Source organism: Sorex fumeus, unplaced genomic scaffold, assembly GCF_029834395.1.
Source record: "Sorex fumeus unplaced genomic scaffold, SorFum_2.1 ptg000035l, whole genome shotgun sequence".
Taxonomy (NCBI): domain Eukaryota; kingdom Metazoa; phylum Chordata; class Mammalia; order Eulipotyphla; family Soricidae; genus Sorex; species Sorex fumeus.
This window is the reverse complement of record NW_026606092.1, coordinates 17,026,830-17,045,287: the sequence shown is the minus strand read 5'-3', so window position 1 is coordinate 17,045,287 and position 18,458 is coordinate 17,026,830. Positions and strand designations below refer to the sequence as shown.

General features: G+C 36.7%; 1 protein-coding gene across 3 annotated transcripts in view; it reads right to left on the bottom strand.

The window, feature by feature from the left end:
• The window catches only part of ORC4 (origin recognition complex subunit 4), a 52,958-nt gene that overhangs the window by 29,555 nt on the left and 4,945 nt on the right, over positions 1-18,458 (bottom strand). For all 3 annotated transcript variants that reach the window (XM_056117704.1, XM_056117705.1, XM_056117706.1), the window contains exon 2: positions 1,514-1,587. In XM_056117704.1, coding sequence (XP_055973679.1) covers positions 1,514-1,570 — 57 coding nt within the window. In that variant the 5' untranslated portion in view covers positions 1,571-1,587. The remainder of the gene's footprint in view (positions 1-1,513; positions 1,588-18,458) is intronic.

Genomic DNA, 18,458 nt, shown 5'->3' with positions numbered 1-18,458 from the left:
GTAAACACATTCAAGAAGAAATACAGAAAGTAGTTACTCACCCTATAAGTAACGCTTAACTATAATATGGGGGGGGGGGGAGGATGACAATTATCTAAGCTGAAGCCTAAGGAATCAATTAAATGAATTAAAAAAAAACACACATTCCTGTAAGGAATTACAATGTTAGTTTGTGGTAGAATGACTTAAGACAAGTACAGGGCTCCAGACTTGATCCCTCACAGGACATAGCTCTTAAGCACCACTAGGTATAGCCCTGCTGGTTTGCAGCACTGCGGAAGAAGCATCCTCCCAAACCCAAACAAAAACTACAAACACTCCAAAGTTATCTGGGAGGTAGATTAAATAGGTGTATAGACTCTAGGAATAGAACTATACACAAAAATGTGTGTACAGCAAAACATGCACATAACAAATGAAAATATTTGAAAGAGTTAATCATTTTTCTTCCAAGTAAAAGAAAACAAGAATATTTAAAGGGATATATGCTAGTAACAGTTTTAATTAAGAACACAATGTGTTACTGGTAAAGCCCCAGAAATCCTAGGTTGAAATATCATGCCCATTCCCTACTTAGATTAAGAAATATAAGAAAATACGATCTCCTTTTAAATGTAGTATGAGCTTAAAAATTAAATGATCATGATAATAATAAAACTCAATGTACTAAGAATATAAGGGAACTTCTTCAATCTGACCAAGGGCATCTATAAAAATCTACTCTGCCTTATAAAAATCTACTCATTTGTAAAAAATCATACTCATGACCAAAAAACAGACACACTATTCCAAAATGTCTGCTGTTGCCATGTTCGATTCTTAACCAGTATTTAAATGAAGATTCTAGTCAAGTCAATCAGACAAGAAAAAATAATAAAACCAATTGCATTTAGTCACCCATGCAGTGAACGAGTCAAAAATGAATTTAAAAAATTCGTTTATGACATCAAAAGGAATGAATACTTATGAGTTAAATTTAATTTAAAAGTACTAACTCTCATGATAGTACTAAACTAAATCAAAATTAGGCCACATTTTGGAAGACATAGCTTACATAAGGATTACAACTATACAAATAATAATCAAGAACAAAATCAAGAAGTAGCATTAAGTTACTGCTTTTCTTAACAGAAATAGTGATTCTTTATAAATCTCAGGGAAGATGTCAGTAAAGATTACTATTTTTCTGATCATCTTTTTTTAAAAATTTTTATTAGTGAAACACCATGAGGTACAGTTGTAGACATACAAATTTTTGTGCTTGGGTTTCAGTTATACAATGATCGAATACCCATCCCTCCACCAGTGCCCATTCTCCACCACCACTGATTCCAGTATTCCTCTCACCCCCCATCCCCTCCATCCCACTCTACCTCTGCGGCAGGGCATTCCCTTTTGTTATTTCTCTCCTTTTGAGTGCTGTGGTTTGCAAAAGAGACACTGAGTGGCAATCATGTTCCGTCTATAGTGTATTCTCATTCTGATCACCTTTCATGGTAACAGACATACTCACCTGTGAAAGGTTCTCTGCATATATGAAGTTGCTACTCTTAGATTTTCGAGTGCTCATTTCAACAAATTGAGGTCCTTTAAAAAAAAAAGCATGATTACAATAAAAACTATATTAAAGAGACTAAGAGCTTCTGTTATAGACTAAAAATAAACATATTTTCAAAAATGAAAAACAATGTTTTTCAATTTAAAAAATGCAGTGATTCCTATTGTCTAAGTATAAGGCCATTTGACACTCCCATGCCCTAATTTATGTTTATACAGGAGAACTATCACCTTTCCTTTCAATCAACTAATTCCCTTCTTGAACTTAAAAACAAACTTCCTATTCCTGACATTACAACAAACAGGGGAACAGAAATAGTACAGGAGTTATGGCACCTGCCTGATATGTGATCAAATCTGGTTAGATCCTGGATACCACAATGTCCAGCAATGGCAGGGTGCTTAGGGTAATCCCTAGCATCCTAGGGCCCTTGCATCAAACACCATCCAGGTTGGCTGAGAGAACTGCAGGAAGGAACCCCAGAGCATCTTGAGTACTGCTTGGGAGCTCCGGAACAAAAAAAACAAAAACAATCTATGTGCAAAAATAATGAAACAAAACAAGGAAAAACAATCTATGTGCTTCTTTTATACAGAATGTTTACTTCCCATTTACAAAAGACCCTTCACTTTCTGGTTAACTTCTCATATATATACATGCGTGTATATATATAGATATATATACACACATACATATATATAATATATATATCTCCACTACAGACAATCATACATATAGTCACTATAGACTGACTGTATACCTAACTGCCTCTCTTTATTCATAACCATATTACACTAAAAAAATTTAATTGTCAATATTTCCAAGTGCATGGTCTTAAAAATTGCAAGTATTCTAGCATACTGATCCCCAGCCATCAAAGCAAGCAATGATGCATACTAATGAAAAATTACAACCTATGGTGGCCAGGGATATGGCTTAGTAGTAGAGTGGATATCTGCCATGTGGTGAGACACTCTTGAGTTTCATCACCAGCACCACAAACTTAAAAAAAAAAATCTAAATTTCTTCGTAGTGATTCCATATATATATATATTTTATTAGTCAGATAGTCAGATAATAACATCTTAAACAGTATTTACTTATGTACCGAGAACTGTTACAGGTACTTTACATTTATTCACTCCTAATAACCTTAAAGGGTAATTACTACTATAACTTCCCTTTAAAATTATAAGATAATGAATGATGATATTACTTAAACAAAATCAAACAGATTTTGATCAAAGCTGATTATATATACCAAATTGTATAGTTACAATTTGAACCTAATCAAGTTAGGAACATGAAGTACAGTAATCAAAAAATGGAGGACAGTTGCCACCTTATTTAGAAGTTTCTTATATTTATTTATAATTCCTCACATGTATGTATCAAGTTATATTGTTCCGGAGCTCCCAAGCAGTACTCAAGTTATATCCAATGAATGTATTTTTCCCAAAACAGGACCACACATTTCTAAAATAGTATACTTTTCATTTGTATAAAACAAAGCAATATCAGCAAACTTAGGGATACATAAGCTACATTAGAAATAACAAAGAACTGACTACATTAGTCAATTGCGTTTCCCAAATATCATCATCTCCTCTAAAGACAATCCTTTGGGAATCTCCAAACTGTTTCTTAATTGACTGCTATTTCATGAGGCCTAGGAATCACTCCTCTACACTAACTGGCTTAAATGAGCAGCCATGTAGGTCTGACTTTCCTACTGGATTATGTCACTCTATGCAGTTTAACACATTCATGAAATTAGAAGCCTATAAATGCAGAAGATTCTCATTATCCCATCCCAATACTATAAATCAGAGTTACTGACCATTTAAAACTCATTCCTTCATTGACAAAGGGTAAAAAAAAAATGATAGTAATTATACTGTTACCTGAAGCTGCCTACTCAAAATAGTCTACCTACATTTTCTACATTAAGAATCTTAAGACTAAGTTTTAATATAATTTTCATCTATATGAAGAGATGTCAAAAAGAAAAACACTGAAAAGCATTAACTGATTAAAACTATGACTATACTTGGAATGTTGTATTTTAAATGCATGTTAGCCAGGGGCTCAAGAAAGAGCCCAAAGAGCTTGAGCCTCATGCTTTACATTATGGAGGATTGTATTCTATCCCCTGAACAATCCCAGGAATAAAGCCCAGCATTGCCAGATGTAGCTCAAGCCAACCTACCACCCCACTCTCGCCTCAACCTCGGCCCAGTACTTAATCATGTATTTATTCATAGTTTCTACTTATCAACTGTGATGGTTTCCATGTAACACTACTCATTTCTATGCATTTCCAGGAATACATACAAATAAATTCTTGAGAATTATGAAGCATGTTCTTCTCTGCACCTGAGATTACATGGAGTTAATTTTTTTTCTTTTTTTCATTGTTCCTTACTTGTCTCCAAATTCCCACTCAGAACATTCAACTATACTTTGTCTTTGCAATACATTTATTAACTGCTAGGCCAACAACAAAAAGACTGTTCAGGGAAAACCTCTTAACTTCTAAGTAACCAGGAAAAAAAAATGTTATGTTACCAACTCATTAATACATATAGCTCAATATCCAGCCAGATGTCTACCAATCCATGGTGCCATAAAAGTCTCCTCTACTCAACTGACAAAGTCAGTTTAATTTCACCTTAGGATGGTTCTAATTATTGTCTTTCAGATTAACAATCAAGAGAAAACAAACCCAGGTAAACTCTTGATAAAAAAAATATTTTTTCCAGTGTCAGGGATAAAACTCAGGTTATCACACATGTACTTTACACTGAATGATATCCCCAATTCTTAAAACACTTAAGGAAAAAAAATTAGTAAAATGGTATCTTTCAGCATATATGTCCAAAAATTGTACGCAACCTCGAGTCATGTAGTCTTTTTTTTTTTTTACTTCTTTTCCTTTGCGGGGGGTGGGGGGGGATGGGGGTAACACACCTGCATTTGCTCAGCGATCACTCATGGCCAGGCACAAGGGAAGATAATGCAGTGTATGGTATGAATCTGGGTCTGTGCAGGACAAGTTTCTTACCCGATGTACTATCTCTCTGGCCCTTTCCTATGGTTTTTAAATTTTACATAAATAAAATACTATTTATATTTAAAGGAATAAAATATATCAGCTGAATGCATTCTGGGAAAAAGTTAATATCAAAACAATCAAACCAGATATTCAAGGCTGACAGAATAATTTCCCAATGTGTATCTGTATAATTTGTGCATTTTTGATGGCTGTATTCTTAATGTAAATCTTTATTTTCATTAGAAAGCAATATATGTTTTCATAGAATCTTAGGAAAAGGAGTTATGTGAATAAAGCTCACTGTGTCAAACTGAATCAGATTTTCCTTGCTTGTAATGTCTAATCAAAAACTGAAATATAGGCAACTAAAAATGATCTTGGTGGATTCTAAAGAGATGGCAGAGTAGAAAGTACTAAGAATCTTTCTCCACTGCTAGAAAGAATGCAATAGCAGAATCTGTCTGATAAAACAATTTCAAAATTCTGGGGCATATTAGAGTTCGTAATTTCCACGGTTAGACTTAAAAGGCAAATTGCCACTCATTTTGCCAATCATTTTCTTCAATTTCAGCTGAGAACAGTAGCAGTTACCCATCTCACATCACAAAGCCAAAGTAAGGCAGCTATGCCTGTGTTCTTGGAGTGGCAAGAGGACCCTGTCACCCAAATCTGGAGGTTTGGTGCTCCTGACTGCTTGCTGCTTTTTACCTCCCTCATTGTTGCATGCACCTCTTCTTCCTGCTAAAATAACTTCTAGGGATTTTAAAAAGACAGCACCCTCTTCCTCTCCCTTTAAACCACTCCTTTCAGAGCAAGATACTAACAACATGTATAAATGTGAATGTAAGAAAGAAACTTGAAAATTATTTAACTGCTCAAGGAGAGGTACATGCTCAAAAGGTCCAGAGAAACCCTAAGTTTAAATCTCAGGCTTGGGGTGAAGGGATAATACAGCAGGTAAGGCACTTGCCTTTACATGGCCAATTGACCTGGGTTCAACCCTATAATCCCCATCCCATATGGTCCCCCAGGCAATGCCAGGAGTAATTTCTTAGTGCAAAGCCTGAGTAAGACCTGAGCACACCCGGGTGTGACTCAAAACTCAGAAAGGGGGAAATCTCAGACTAGTGATCAGCAGAAACAAAAAACAAATGAACAAACAAACCCATCCAATCTTGGGTTGGAAAGATAATATAGGATGCAGGATATTTCTCTTGCAGCAGCCAATCCAGATTTGATTCCTGGCACCATATGTTCCCCTGAGCCCCTCTAAGAGTGATCCCAGAGTGCAGAGCCATGAGCAAGCCCTGAGCACACCTGCATGTGGCCTCTAAACAAAAGGAAAAAACCTAACTAACCTTGTAGAATGAGGAAATTGACTTTTCGAGCTACTAAGGCGTTAGAATCAATATTCAGTTTTAAAATAAAGACAAACGGTTCATTAATCTCTGTCTCTCTGTGTCTGTATCTATGTGTATACATACACACACACACACACACACACACACACACACACACACACCTTCTACACATAGAAAGTACAGAAGGCAAGATATCACAGAAGGTAATGCATGCAATTAATGCTGATTCTAATCCTTTTCACCACAAGTGGTCCTCCAAACAAAGCCAGGAATAGTCTCTGGAACAATTCCAGGTATGGTTCAAACTCACCTATCCTCAAATATAAACGGAATTTTTTTAAAAAGGAAGGATATAATGAAGGCTACAGAGAGAAAGTACAGCAAGGTGCTTGCTTCATACATAGCAATCTGGTTAGATCCTTAGCATCACAGATGGTCTGGACCTCTGAGCATCACCAAACGTGATTCCTGACCAACATCAGGAGTAAGGCCTCAGTACCACTGGGTGTGGGGCCAAACCAGCCAACCAACCAAACAAAAACCCAAAAGATAAATAAAAGGACCCAGAGGCAGATTAATTAGACCTTAAAATGGCTGTTTAAAAAAATACTCATTGAACTAAAGCATTTGTGGACAGAGAAAAATCAATGAGATAGAAAACCAAAAGGAAATAAAAAATAAATTCTGGAGCCGAAAAGGATAGTAACTGAGGTAACTGCCCTTTACTGGGCAGATTAGAAAGCTGATTAGAAAGCAGATTAGAGAAGGCAAAAGAATCAATCACAGGATAGCAAAAGAAAATAACTCTAGGAAAGAGAAAGTAAAATGATAGTAAGCAAGCCCAGGGAACTGGTGAGATATCATCAAACAGATCAATTAAAGGATTTGGAGAATTTCAGAAGGGTAAAGATATATGGGCAAGGGAGTATTTGAAGCCAAAAATTGCCCACATTTGATGTAATTTATAAATATAAGCATCTAAGAACCTCAAAAGAACTAGGAGAAAAACTCAAAAAAGATCTGCTTCAAGATTGGAGAGACAGAGCAGTGGGAGTGTGTTGGCAGGGAGCTTGCCTTGCAAACATTTGACCTGGGTTTGACCCCCAGCACCCCATATGGTTCCTGGGGCCTGCCAGGAGTGATCCTTAAGAGCAGAGCAAGTTCTGAGCACTGCTGGGTGTGACCCTCAAACCAAACCAAAATAAAAAGGAACCTGCTTCAGAGAACTAGGATGAATTTAAAAAGACCTAAACAGAGGCTATTATTATTTTTTTAAAGACCAAAGGAACCATGAAAGAAGCAGGAAAAGGAGCACTTCACATATGCAGGGCCCGATAAAGTTTAAGACTTCAGCATCACAGAGCTGCTCAGCACCACTGCAGACTGTGGTTCCAGTGTGAGTTCCGATTAAAACATTTGCAAGAAGTACGCCAAGATTTTCAAAACACTACTGAAAAATGTCAACCAAGAACTGTCACCCAACAAATTTGTCCTTTAAGAATGACAGAGGAGTTGCCCCCCCACAACCAGCTCTCTGGCTCTGGAATGACCATGATCCCAGAGGCACACAAACCAATCTGGGAACCCAGTGGATTTTGGCAGTAATCCCCCCGGAATTAATTAGTAAAATCAGAAATCCAAAACTGCGAGGCCGCTACCAGATGCACGACATCATATGCTCTTCATAATCTGCAACAGAAAACAAATTATCTAACGATGCCTTTTTAGCAGGTCTGATTGTTGGGGGGAAATTCCAAATAATAATGGTGCATCTTTTGTCGAAATAATGAATGTAATCAAAGTAGAGAGAGTTAAGTGGAAATCATCTACCTCACAGGCAGGGGGAGGTATGGGATGAGGAACATACTGGGGTTCTTGGTGGTGGAAAATGTACACTGGAGAAGGGATGGGTGTTTGATCATTGTATGACCGAGACTTAAACGTGAAACCTGAAAGCTTTGTAATTGTTCTCACGATGATTCAATTTAAAAAAAAAAAAAGAATGATAAAGAATTTTAAAATTCCCAGATAAACAAATGCTGAAGGAGTTTGTTAGGAGTTGACCTACCAAAATGCCAAAGGAAAATCCTGCAAGGTAAAATGAAAGGACATTGATGTCAACTTCAGATGAAGATAGAGATCTCATTAATAAGTTTGTGAGTCAATTCTGAAAGCTACTTTATAATTCCATTATTTTGTTCTGCATAATTTGAGAAATGAGCACCAAGTCAGTTCCCATTTTGGGGCAAATAATTTAAAAAGAAACCAAGAACCGAAAGGTGAAAGGAAGGGGAAAAAAAAAGATTTTTAAACATTACTGAAGTCACGGTCACGGTCCTCCCGTTGTTCATCGATTTGCTTGAGCGGGCCCAGTAACGTCTCCATCATGAGACTTGTTGTTACTGTGTTTGGCATATGGAATACATCACGGGTAGCTTGCCAGGCTCTCTGAGAGGGGCGGAGGAATCGAACTCTGGTCGGCCATATTGGCTGTGTGCAAGGCAAACGCCCTACTGCTGTGCTAGACAGTGATAAATTTGAATTAGAGTGTTTTAATTTTATGTTAAAAGTAATCTTGTCAACAAAAAAATTACCTATACAAAAGGAAATAAAAAAGGAATTTAAATAACTCCCGATACCCCAAAACTCAACCACAAATACAAAACCCCTAATGCAAAAGAGCAATGCAGAAGTGAGGGACAAAAAGCTTTAAGACACATGAAAAACAGCAAAATGACAGCTACTTCCTAGTAAGTAGTAAATGGAAGTATTGAAATTCTACATGAATTAAAAAAAAGTAGATGTCATTTTCTTCTAACTACAAAACAACTCACTCTAGACCCATACACAGTAATGGGTTGCTTCACAACATCCTAATTAATGATCTGCAGAGATGATGGTAATATCAAAAGGCAATGCCATGTAGACTTGGGTTATTATACTCTAACAACTGCATAACAATGAAGCTGTCTAATAACAATTTAACTTATCCTCACTGTAATTGGGCATGAGTAGGTGGAAGAAAAAGGACAAGATAAGATACCACATGCAAAAAACTTTCTTCTACTGTTATCTAAAGTATATGATGACACCAAAAGGCACAGGCAACATAAGGAAAACACAGATAAATTGTAGTTGTAGAAATTGTGCTGTAGGCAGGGTACTTGCCTTACACATGGAGAACCTGAGTTTGATTACTGGCATCCAATATGGTTCCATGAGCACTTCCAGCAGTAATTTCTGAGGGTAGAGCCAGGAGTAACCCCTGAGCACTGCTAGATGTGGCCCCCAAACGTAAACAAAACAATACAAAACAAAAATGCTGAAATACAACAGAATAATATTTATAGATTTATGAGTTTAAAAACTTGAGTAAAACTTTAATTCACATATAAAGTAGTAGGTGTACCCTTATCAAACTAGTATTCAATAAGTAGAGTGATGTCCAGGTATGGGGCACTATACCATGAAATTGTGAACAATTAAAGCATGTTTCAGCACACACATGTGATGGTGAGCTTTGGATTCCCCCAAAATAATTAAAACTAAACAACCATGAAATTATAGTTGCAGGCCAATTGTAAACACATAAATCTTGATAATGTAAAATTATATAAGGAAAATAATTATGCATGGAAAGTTAATTTCCCATTATTTTCACAGTAGAAAGGTAATCAATACTGTATAAAATTGAAACATAAAGTATAAAAAAAGGCCTTTTTCTAATTGTTACTGTTTGGAGGAACACACTTGGCATGAAGCTGGGGCTAAGGGACATGACAAAAGGGACATGACAAATCTAACTGGAGGTTATCAATGCCAATATCTAGCAATGTGGTAGGGAGGGAATGTAATGACAGGAATCAAAACCAGGGTCTTGTATGCAAGGTATGTATTCTAACATTGGAGTTATATCACTATCCAAAAATCTTCTTTACTTACTTTTAGGCTATAATTTTTTTTTAATAACATTATCTCTCAGGTTACTCTCTAAATACAGAAATTCCTATATTTTTGTTTACATTCAGAAAATCTTAATGTTCTAAGTACACACATGCACTTTCAAAAAAGTGAACCCCTATTACATATTTTGCGTCATAATATTTATCACTTAAAACAACTTTCCATATTTATACACACACAAATTTATATACATAACACACTGTTTACATGATTTTCTTAAACTTTTATTACAATGTTTCAAAGCACCATGAAATAATCTACCTTTTTATTGAATCACTACAGAAAGTAGCAATATTTTTTATTTACTGATTTTTGTCTTCCCTCTCGGGAGAGCCCAACAACCTACCAAGAGTATCCCACGTGCATGGCAGAGCCTGGCAAGCTACCTGGTGGAGTATTTGATATGCCAAAAACAGTAACAAGTCTCACAATGGAGACGTTACTGATGCCTGCTCAAGCAAATCAATGAACAATGGGAGTACAATGCTATATTTTGTCTAATGTAAACTGGGTTCAGTGAACAACTCAGATAAGTCCTCAGGAATACTTTGTAAATGAGTTGTATGGAGTAAGTGAAGAGATAATTAAGAATAAAGCCTCTATAACAAATGGTGCTTGGAAAAACTAGTCTGTTAAATGACCGCACCCCTTTCTAACACCATAAATAAAAGTCACAGCAAAATGAATCAAAAACCTTGATATCAGACCTAAATTCATAAATCATATTGAGAAAGACTTGGGTAGAACCCTTCATAAAATTGAACCTAGAGGTACGCTTCAATTTTTCAATGCCATTGGCCAAGCAAATAGAAGGAAAGAAAAAAAAACTGGGACTACAGGAAACTTAAGAAGTTTCTGCACCACAGAAGAATTGATAAGCAGAATAAAGACACCCCACAGATTGGGAAAATATATTTGCACATCACTTATAATGAAGAGTTGATATCCAAGATATATAAAGCACTGATAGAAATTTACAAGAAAAAACCCCCTCACCCTATCAAAAAATGGAAGAGATGAACAGAAACTTCAAAGAAGACATACAGATAGCCAAAGGTATGTGGAAAAATGCTCTGTATTAATTATCAAGGAAACGCAAATCAAAACAACAATGAGATATTTCACCAGTGACACTGGCACACATCAGAGAGAATAAAACAACCAGCATTGGTAGGTGTGGGGGGAGGGGCAGGAACTCCTCCACTTCTGGTAGGAATACTGACTGGTTCAACCTTCTTGGGAAACAGCATGAGCAATATTCAAAAAATGAACAACGGGAGGACCGTGACAGTGACAGTGACAGGAATTAATCTATTATCTAATCCAGCAATTCCATTTCTTGACATTTACCTTAAGAATCCAAAAAATACTTAGGAAAAACATAAACAGCACTATTCATAATGGCTAAAATCTAGAAATAATCCAAAGTGTTCAAGAATGGAAGAGTGGATAAAGAAACTGGCATATATGCACAATGAAATACTACCCACCTTCATATTCTACTGCTTTATCAACTATCACTGATAAGTGGCAAATTAAGCAATATTCTGTTATTAATAGAAGTAATTTAGGAATAACAAAATTAATCTCATCATTAAAATGCAGTGGTTCTTATTAAAACTAAACAAAAAAGAGTTTAAATAAGATACTACTTTTTAAACACCCATGATTTTAGGATTGAGAAGACTGTAGTTAAAGGAACTAGCATACAGCAATAGCAAAATAACATATTACTAGCAGCTCAGAAATTTTGTACTGTAATTTATATTTCATATTTACTCAAAAGAAATGAACCAGGGATGTGACTCAGCAGTAAAAGTCATGTTGGAAACCTGGGTGAGATCCAGGCATCAATGAATTATAACAAAACAAAAAGAAATAATCAGACTCATAAATAAATCTCAGAAGAGAGCCACAAGCTGCAAAGATGCTTCCAGAATCCAAAGCCATCTCTAGTTGTATCACCCTGTTTAAAATTTTAGAATCCGTGGAGCACGTGGCCGCATTTGCGGTTGCATGGAATTTCATACTATACTCCACTGATGCACACCACTTTTGATGGGTTAAGGTAGAAGGCAATCAATCTCATCCAAATATAAATAACTATGAGCCCAAAACAAAAAAACACCCATAAGACTCCATATAAATTGACATTATTATGTCAATAAAAATGTTCAGCAGCAATATATTTTTTTCTTAGAGATGGGCATTTTTAGCATATCAAAGACACCTAGATACTCTATATCAGAAAACTATATCAGAAAACATGTTTAGCTTTCTTTGTTTCAGGATTTCTCAAACTTATGAGCCAAAGAACCTCATTTTTATCTCTACATTGTGTTGTGGACAAAAATTTCCTATCCCAAATATATATATATCCATCTTCAGAATTGTTTAGGCAAATTCATTTTTTTTGAAGGAGCTATATAACAGGTTCTAGATATTCCTCGTATTTTTTTAAAGTATAATACTGTGATATACCAAGTTGTTCAGTTGTTTCAGGCATTAAATTCTGCAACAATAATCCCACCACCAGTGTGACCTTTCCTCCACCAATGTCCCCAGTTTCCTAGCTACCACTGCAATCTGCCCTGGTACAAATTTATTTCATATTGTTTGTTATAAAGCAAAGGCAAATGGAATTATAAAAACTTAGATCAATAAAAGAGAAAAACAAACAAACAAAAAGAAATAATCACAAGGGCCAGAGAAAAGTACAGGATTTAGGGCACTTGCCTGTGCCTATGGCTAACTTCAGTTTCGTCACAGGCACCACATGGTCCCCAGAGTAAACTCAGGTATGGACCAAAATCTCCTCCCTCTCTTCTCTCAATATTTTAAAAATAACGAAATTATCACAGGAATTCACAAATACTTAGCTCCGAGGATATTTAATAAGGTACTACTTATAAAAAGGAAAAATAAAGTATTTTCTGAAAAAAATACAATTTACTAGAGTTTAGTCGATTCCTCTGCCCCTCTCGGAGAGCCCTGCAAGCTACAAAGAGTATCTCGCCCGCACGGCAAAGCCTGGCAAGCTACCCGTGACGTATTCGATATGCCAAACACAGTAACAACAAGTCTCACAGTGTTACTGGGCCTGCTCCAGCAAATAGATGAACAACAGGAGATTAGTGACAGTGACTAGAGTTTTGACTGATCTTAAGTTTTAAATAAAAATTAGCATGCAGGAGTGAAGTAAGTAGCACATGGGTTACAGGCACTTGACACCAGCTGAAACCACATATCCCCCACGTAGAGCTGGGTATTACCAGTTGTGGCCCTAACACTGCCGGGCTTCAGTAGCATTGTATCTCCAGGTCTGAACACTGAACTGCACCTGATGGAGAATTTGCCAGCAGTGGACTAGGACTCTCTGAGCATTGGGAGTTCCCCTCTCCCCCAAGCTCCTTTTCTCAAGTAACACGTGCTCTTTTCGTGAAAAATTATCATCTTTCTCATCCCTCAGGTAAGACATTTAGAGGTTAAAGAGTTGTCCTCATAAAAAGAAGATAATCTGAATGAAAAAAAGAGTAAATTTCCTCATATCCACGAAAGAATGATGTTTTAAGGCAAATGGTTTTCTCCTGAATTGGAGGAAACCAGCCATAGACAATCACAGCTTTCTGAAACAGAAACAGCACTGGGTCCATCTCCACAAATTAAAAAAATTAAAAATACCTGACAAACTGACAAAGGTTCAGTGCAGATGAGGGGTTAAAAATTCCAAGAGGGGACCCTTAAAAGCACAGCATTTTCCCTGCGTGTGGCAGATCTGGGTTCGATCCCCAGCAACAAATAGGATTCCCCATGCCCACAAAGAGTGGTATCTGTGCAGATCCAGGACTAAGCCCAGAGCAAAGCCAGGGGAGGGGGCCTGAAAAACCAAAACCAAAACCAACAATTTCCCCCCTTCCCCCGCCTCCAAGAGATCCGTCTTACAGAAGCAATCCAAGCTTTTCAAAGTTTTTTCCCTGAGAAATCCCACTAGTTTATCTGGGAAAATTAGACGAAAATATTTTCTTGCTTTAAATTGAGTAGAAAGAAGTCAAGGCTGTTTCATTCTGGGTGCCCTCAGGTGAGACACCTCTCCACCCCGAGGGATCCAGTCCCTGAAGCTGAAAACCTCCAGTACTCAACCTCCGCCATGCTCATGGCCACTCTCCTCACACATGGGCCGAGCCTCACCCATGAGTGAACCTATTTTTGGACCACATAGCTGCATTTGTGGCCGCATGACACTTTATACCACATATCCTACCCATACTCCAAGAGTACCGCACTGCATTTGATGGAGTTCAAAGTAGGAGTCAACAAATCTTAGAAATTTTTTTTTACATACATATATATAATATATATGCACTGTAGTACTGTCCTCCCGTTGTTCATCGATTTGCTTGAGTGGGTGCAGTAATGTCTCCATCGTGAGACTTGTTGTTACTGCGTTTGGCATGATGAATACATCACGGGTAGCTTGCCAGGCGTTGCCATGTGGTTTTAGAGGCAAACAAGCAAAAATCTGTGGTGTAGGGAGCAGAGCACGTAAGGGCCAGAACAATAGTACAGTGGGAAGGGTGTTTTAGGGAAAAAAAAATGGCAGAGCAGTCACCCCCATGGAGCTGCGCCTAGTCACACCCTACAAAACCTCAGCCAGTGACTCGGTTGCACTGAGAATATACCTCATTACTAATGACCAGGTGGATCCCTGTTGGCCCCTGCTTGTAGATCTGGCTGATCTGGCGAGGGGAAATACTGAAAAGCTGAGCAATTTTTTTCTGTCAGTTCAACAGCAGTCAGTTCTTCTAGATAGATGGCATGATACACGAAGAAAGTACCATATATATATTATATATATACACATAGACACACACACACATATAAGCACACAAGGCTCAACCTTTAATAACATGTTAGTGGTCTCTTATAGAAGGGCTAATGGCCTCTCAGTGAAATACAACAATCTTCAAACTCTTTCCTCTAAGGAAAGATTTTTGGAGCATTTTCAGTGGGTTTTCATAACAAACAATATAAAATATATTATTTTGATTCAGCTTTGGGGTAAGAGTTGGGGTTCGGGATAGAAGCATCTGAAATATAGTGGTGGGAAGGTGTAATGGTGGAGGGATTGGTATTTGAATATTAAATGTAATCAGATATTGTGAACTATTTTATAAAATAAAAAAAATAAAATTAAAAAAAAAAAAGAACAAAGCACCTGGAATTGAAATATATTTACAACAATCTCTCTTTCAAAAGCTTTTAAAACAAAGCCAGAAAACCAAAAAACACTGAAAACAATATGATACAAGGTAGGGTGTTTACCTTGATTGAACCTGACCTGGGTTCAATCCCCGGTTTCCATATGGTTCCTCTAAGCACTGCCAGGAGTTAATTCCTGAGTGCAGAACCAGGAGTGACCCTTGAGTATTGCTAGGTATGAAAGACATGCTCTTGAGGCAAAGACTCAAAGTCTAATGAATCTGGGGGAAATACCAAAGGAAAATACTCCTGTTCCTCTGTCCTTTCTGATCAAAGTTTCTTTCTCAGTCCTCCCACTTCCCTCTACATCTTCTTCTTCCTCCCCTGTCTCTTGAAAAAATGATATAGTGCGACTAATGTTAAAGTAGATTTATATTGCATACATTTATATAGTCATATGTCATTTAACAAGGATGGGCTATGTTTTGAATAACACACCATGAGGCAATTGTGTAGTTCTAATGTTATAGCATGTAATTACCAAAGTGTCAGAGCCTACTACACTCCTGAGCTGTGTAACAGAGACCACAGTGGGACATGCAGTTCATTATTGACTAAAACATTACTTAGCAATATTATTCATACACCAAATTCTGCAAGACCAAATGACATAAAATGTTCAGAGAAGGGAGAAAGAGTGAATGGAGGACAAAGAGAAAAAAAAAAGAAAAAGAAAAAAAGAAAGGGCAGAAGAGAAAATAGCAGATTAATGCAATAGACAGTAACTCAACTATATCAGTAGTTATTAACAATCTAAAGACAACCGAAAAAGACTGTCTGAATGAGGGAGAAATCAAGACCAGATCTACTTATTTATTAAAAAGCCCACTTCAAGTATAATGGCACTAAAAGTGCCTACTCTACTATCTGTCTAGCTCACACTCTTAGAACTCTAACTAAGACTGTACCTGTACCAACTTTTATACTCAGAATCAGAATCACTGTCCTCCCGTTGTTCATCGATTTGCTCGAGCGGGCCCAGTAACATCTCCATTGGAGACTTTGTTGTTACTGTGTTTGGCATATCAAATACATCATAGGCCAACTTTTATACTAATCAAGGAAAACAAAAAAGACTGCCATTTTTACTGTGGGTGAAGAGGGAAATTAGAAGAATTAGATAAAAATAGTAAAAACTGGTAACCCCAGAAGATGCTTGCAGAATTGGAAACGGAAGAAAAATAAAATATTGGGAAATTGCTGATTCCACATTTTATCCATTCCCTAGCACATAATCTCCATATCCTCTTATTTTCCTATTTAAGTACATATTTTTTAAAATGGGCACATCATTCCAGTTTCATCAGCCATTCTTGTCCAAATAGGATCAACAAGAATATCAGTCACTTAATAGTAACAACCAGTGTTTTGCTAGGGCTAGAATTCACTGACAAAGTATCTCCAGAAAACCTGCAGCATTAAAGCTAATTGGCGGAGTTTATTCTACCCCAACCCACCAGGACATAATATGTTGAAAGTAATCTAGAAGGGGACACAAGGCACAGAACTTGACAAAGGTATCGCAGATCAAACAACTGAATGCTGAGATTCTTAAACTCTCTGAGCAGTCAGGTTTCTAACTTGGAGGAGGGTTTCTCAGGACAGGAACAGTAAAACAGACTGTGTAAAGTCTCCTTGTTCGGTAAAAATTCAGTTACTGATCCTGTCTATTGTAGGATGTTCAACAGCACCTACAGTTTTTATCCACTAGTTTTTCAGTAGAATCTACTTTTGATATAGTATGTCTGTAGATAGTGTTCCTCAAAGTGGGCAATACTGTATATGCACATACCCCCTCTGATGGCAATGGAAGATGGGTGGTTGGGAGTGGCAGTGGTCTCCAGTACAACTGTGGGGATTCATTCTGTTTGTTTAAAGAAGGTAGATTTCTGGGGTGGCAGTGCTTTTATCCTTCCTGAAAAGGGGACAATAGGCCAAATAAGTTTGGGAACATCTATCTGTAGACATTACCTAATGTACTAGAAAAAGATGGTGTTACACTGCCATAGCTGAGAACCAATGACTTCAGAGACAGAAAGTTTGAAAATACTCCTCATTCAAACTCTAAATAGCTAAGAAAATTCTTCCAAATACCAAGAGAAATTAATGTTGTAATTGAAACAAAACAAAAATACCCCAGTCAAAATTTTCCAATGAAAGACATCAAAAGCAAACCTGTCAAGTTCAGAGACCTAAAATAACTTTCTAATGCTCCTAACATTTTGACACACAATGAAGAATAATCAGGTAGCTGTGTAAAGTCTCTGATTTGAGGGAAAAAAAAGGGAGTAATAGGGGAAAAACAGAGTAATCGGGGAAAAATCAACTTTAATTGAAACTTTAATTAACACAGGAGGAAAAATACCAGGACGCCATAAAAATGTACAGATTATAAAACTCATAATAAAAAGCGTAAGAGAAATGAAGCCACAAAAGTTTAATCAAGCAACTTTCGCACAGAAAGTGTGCGATAAAGGACAAGAAAAAAAATTGTTTTAAGGGAGAAAATTTCCAGGAGTATAATATCTAATTAAAGTTACAGACAACTCTCCACCCAAAATAAGTAAACTTTATATATATATATAAACATTTATGTACATATATGTGTGTGTAAAGAAAATTTGAGAGTCGAGGAATATAAGTTGCCAGATGTAAAGAAGACACTCAGTGTACATTCCTATGTCACATGGTATTACCATATTTTAAAATACTTGGTACAAGAGAAGAGTTTGGAAGCACCACACCAAAAGACTGCATAAACTGACATTGGAGAGATGAGAAAGGGCTGTAAAAAGTTATTATATATTATCTAGAAATACCTAAAACCTGCCACTAAAGTTTAAAAAGTATTTGTCTCAGGAAAGAGAAAAACAGGGGTGCAAAAGTTGTGTTAAAAATCATGCCTTTAGTGGGGCTTGAGGGCATGATAAAGGTCCAATCATTTTGGGCCAACACAACACAACACTGATGGGTAATATTCTGGGAAAATCTCGCCTGTCTATGACAAGAATGTATGAGTTGCCTTTAATAAGTCACAGAGAAGTAGTTGATATTTTAGCATTTATATTTCAAGTTCTTAACACTAAAATACAGAAATGCTTGAAAATATTAACTTGTATATTGGAAAAGCCACTGTGAACTTTTAAATTATAAACTAACATAGCAAAATAAACAGATAATTTTGGCTAGAAGCAGAAATATAATGAAATCTCAAGAAAGAAAAAGAGGGTGAGGAAATAATGGAGAACAGATAGTAAAATAG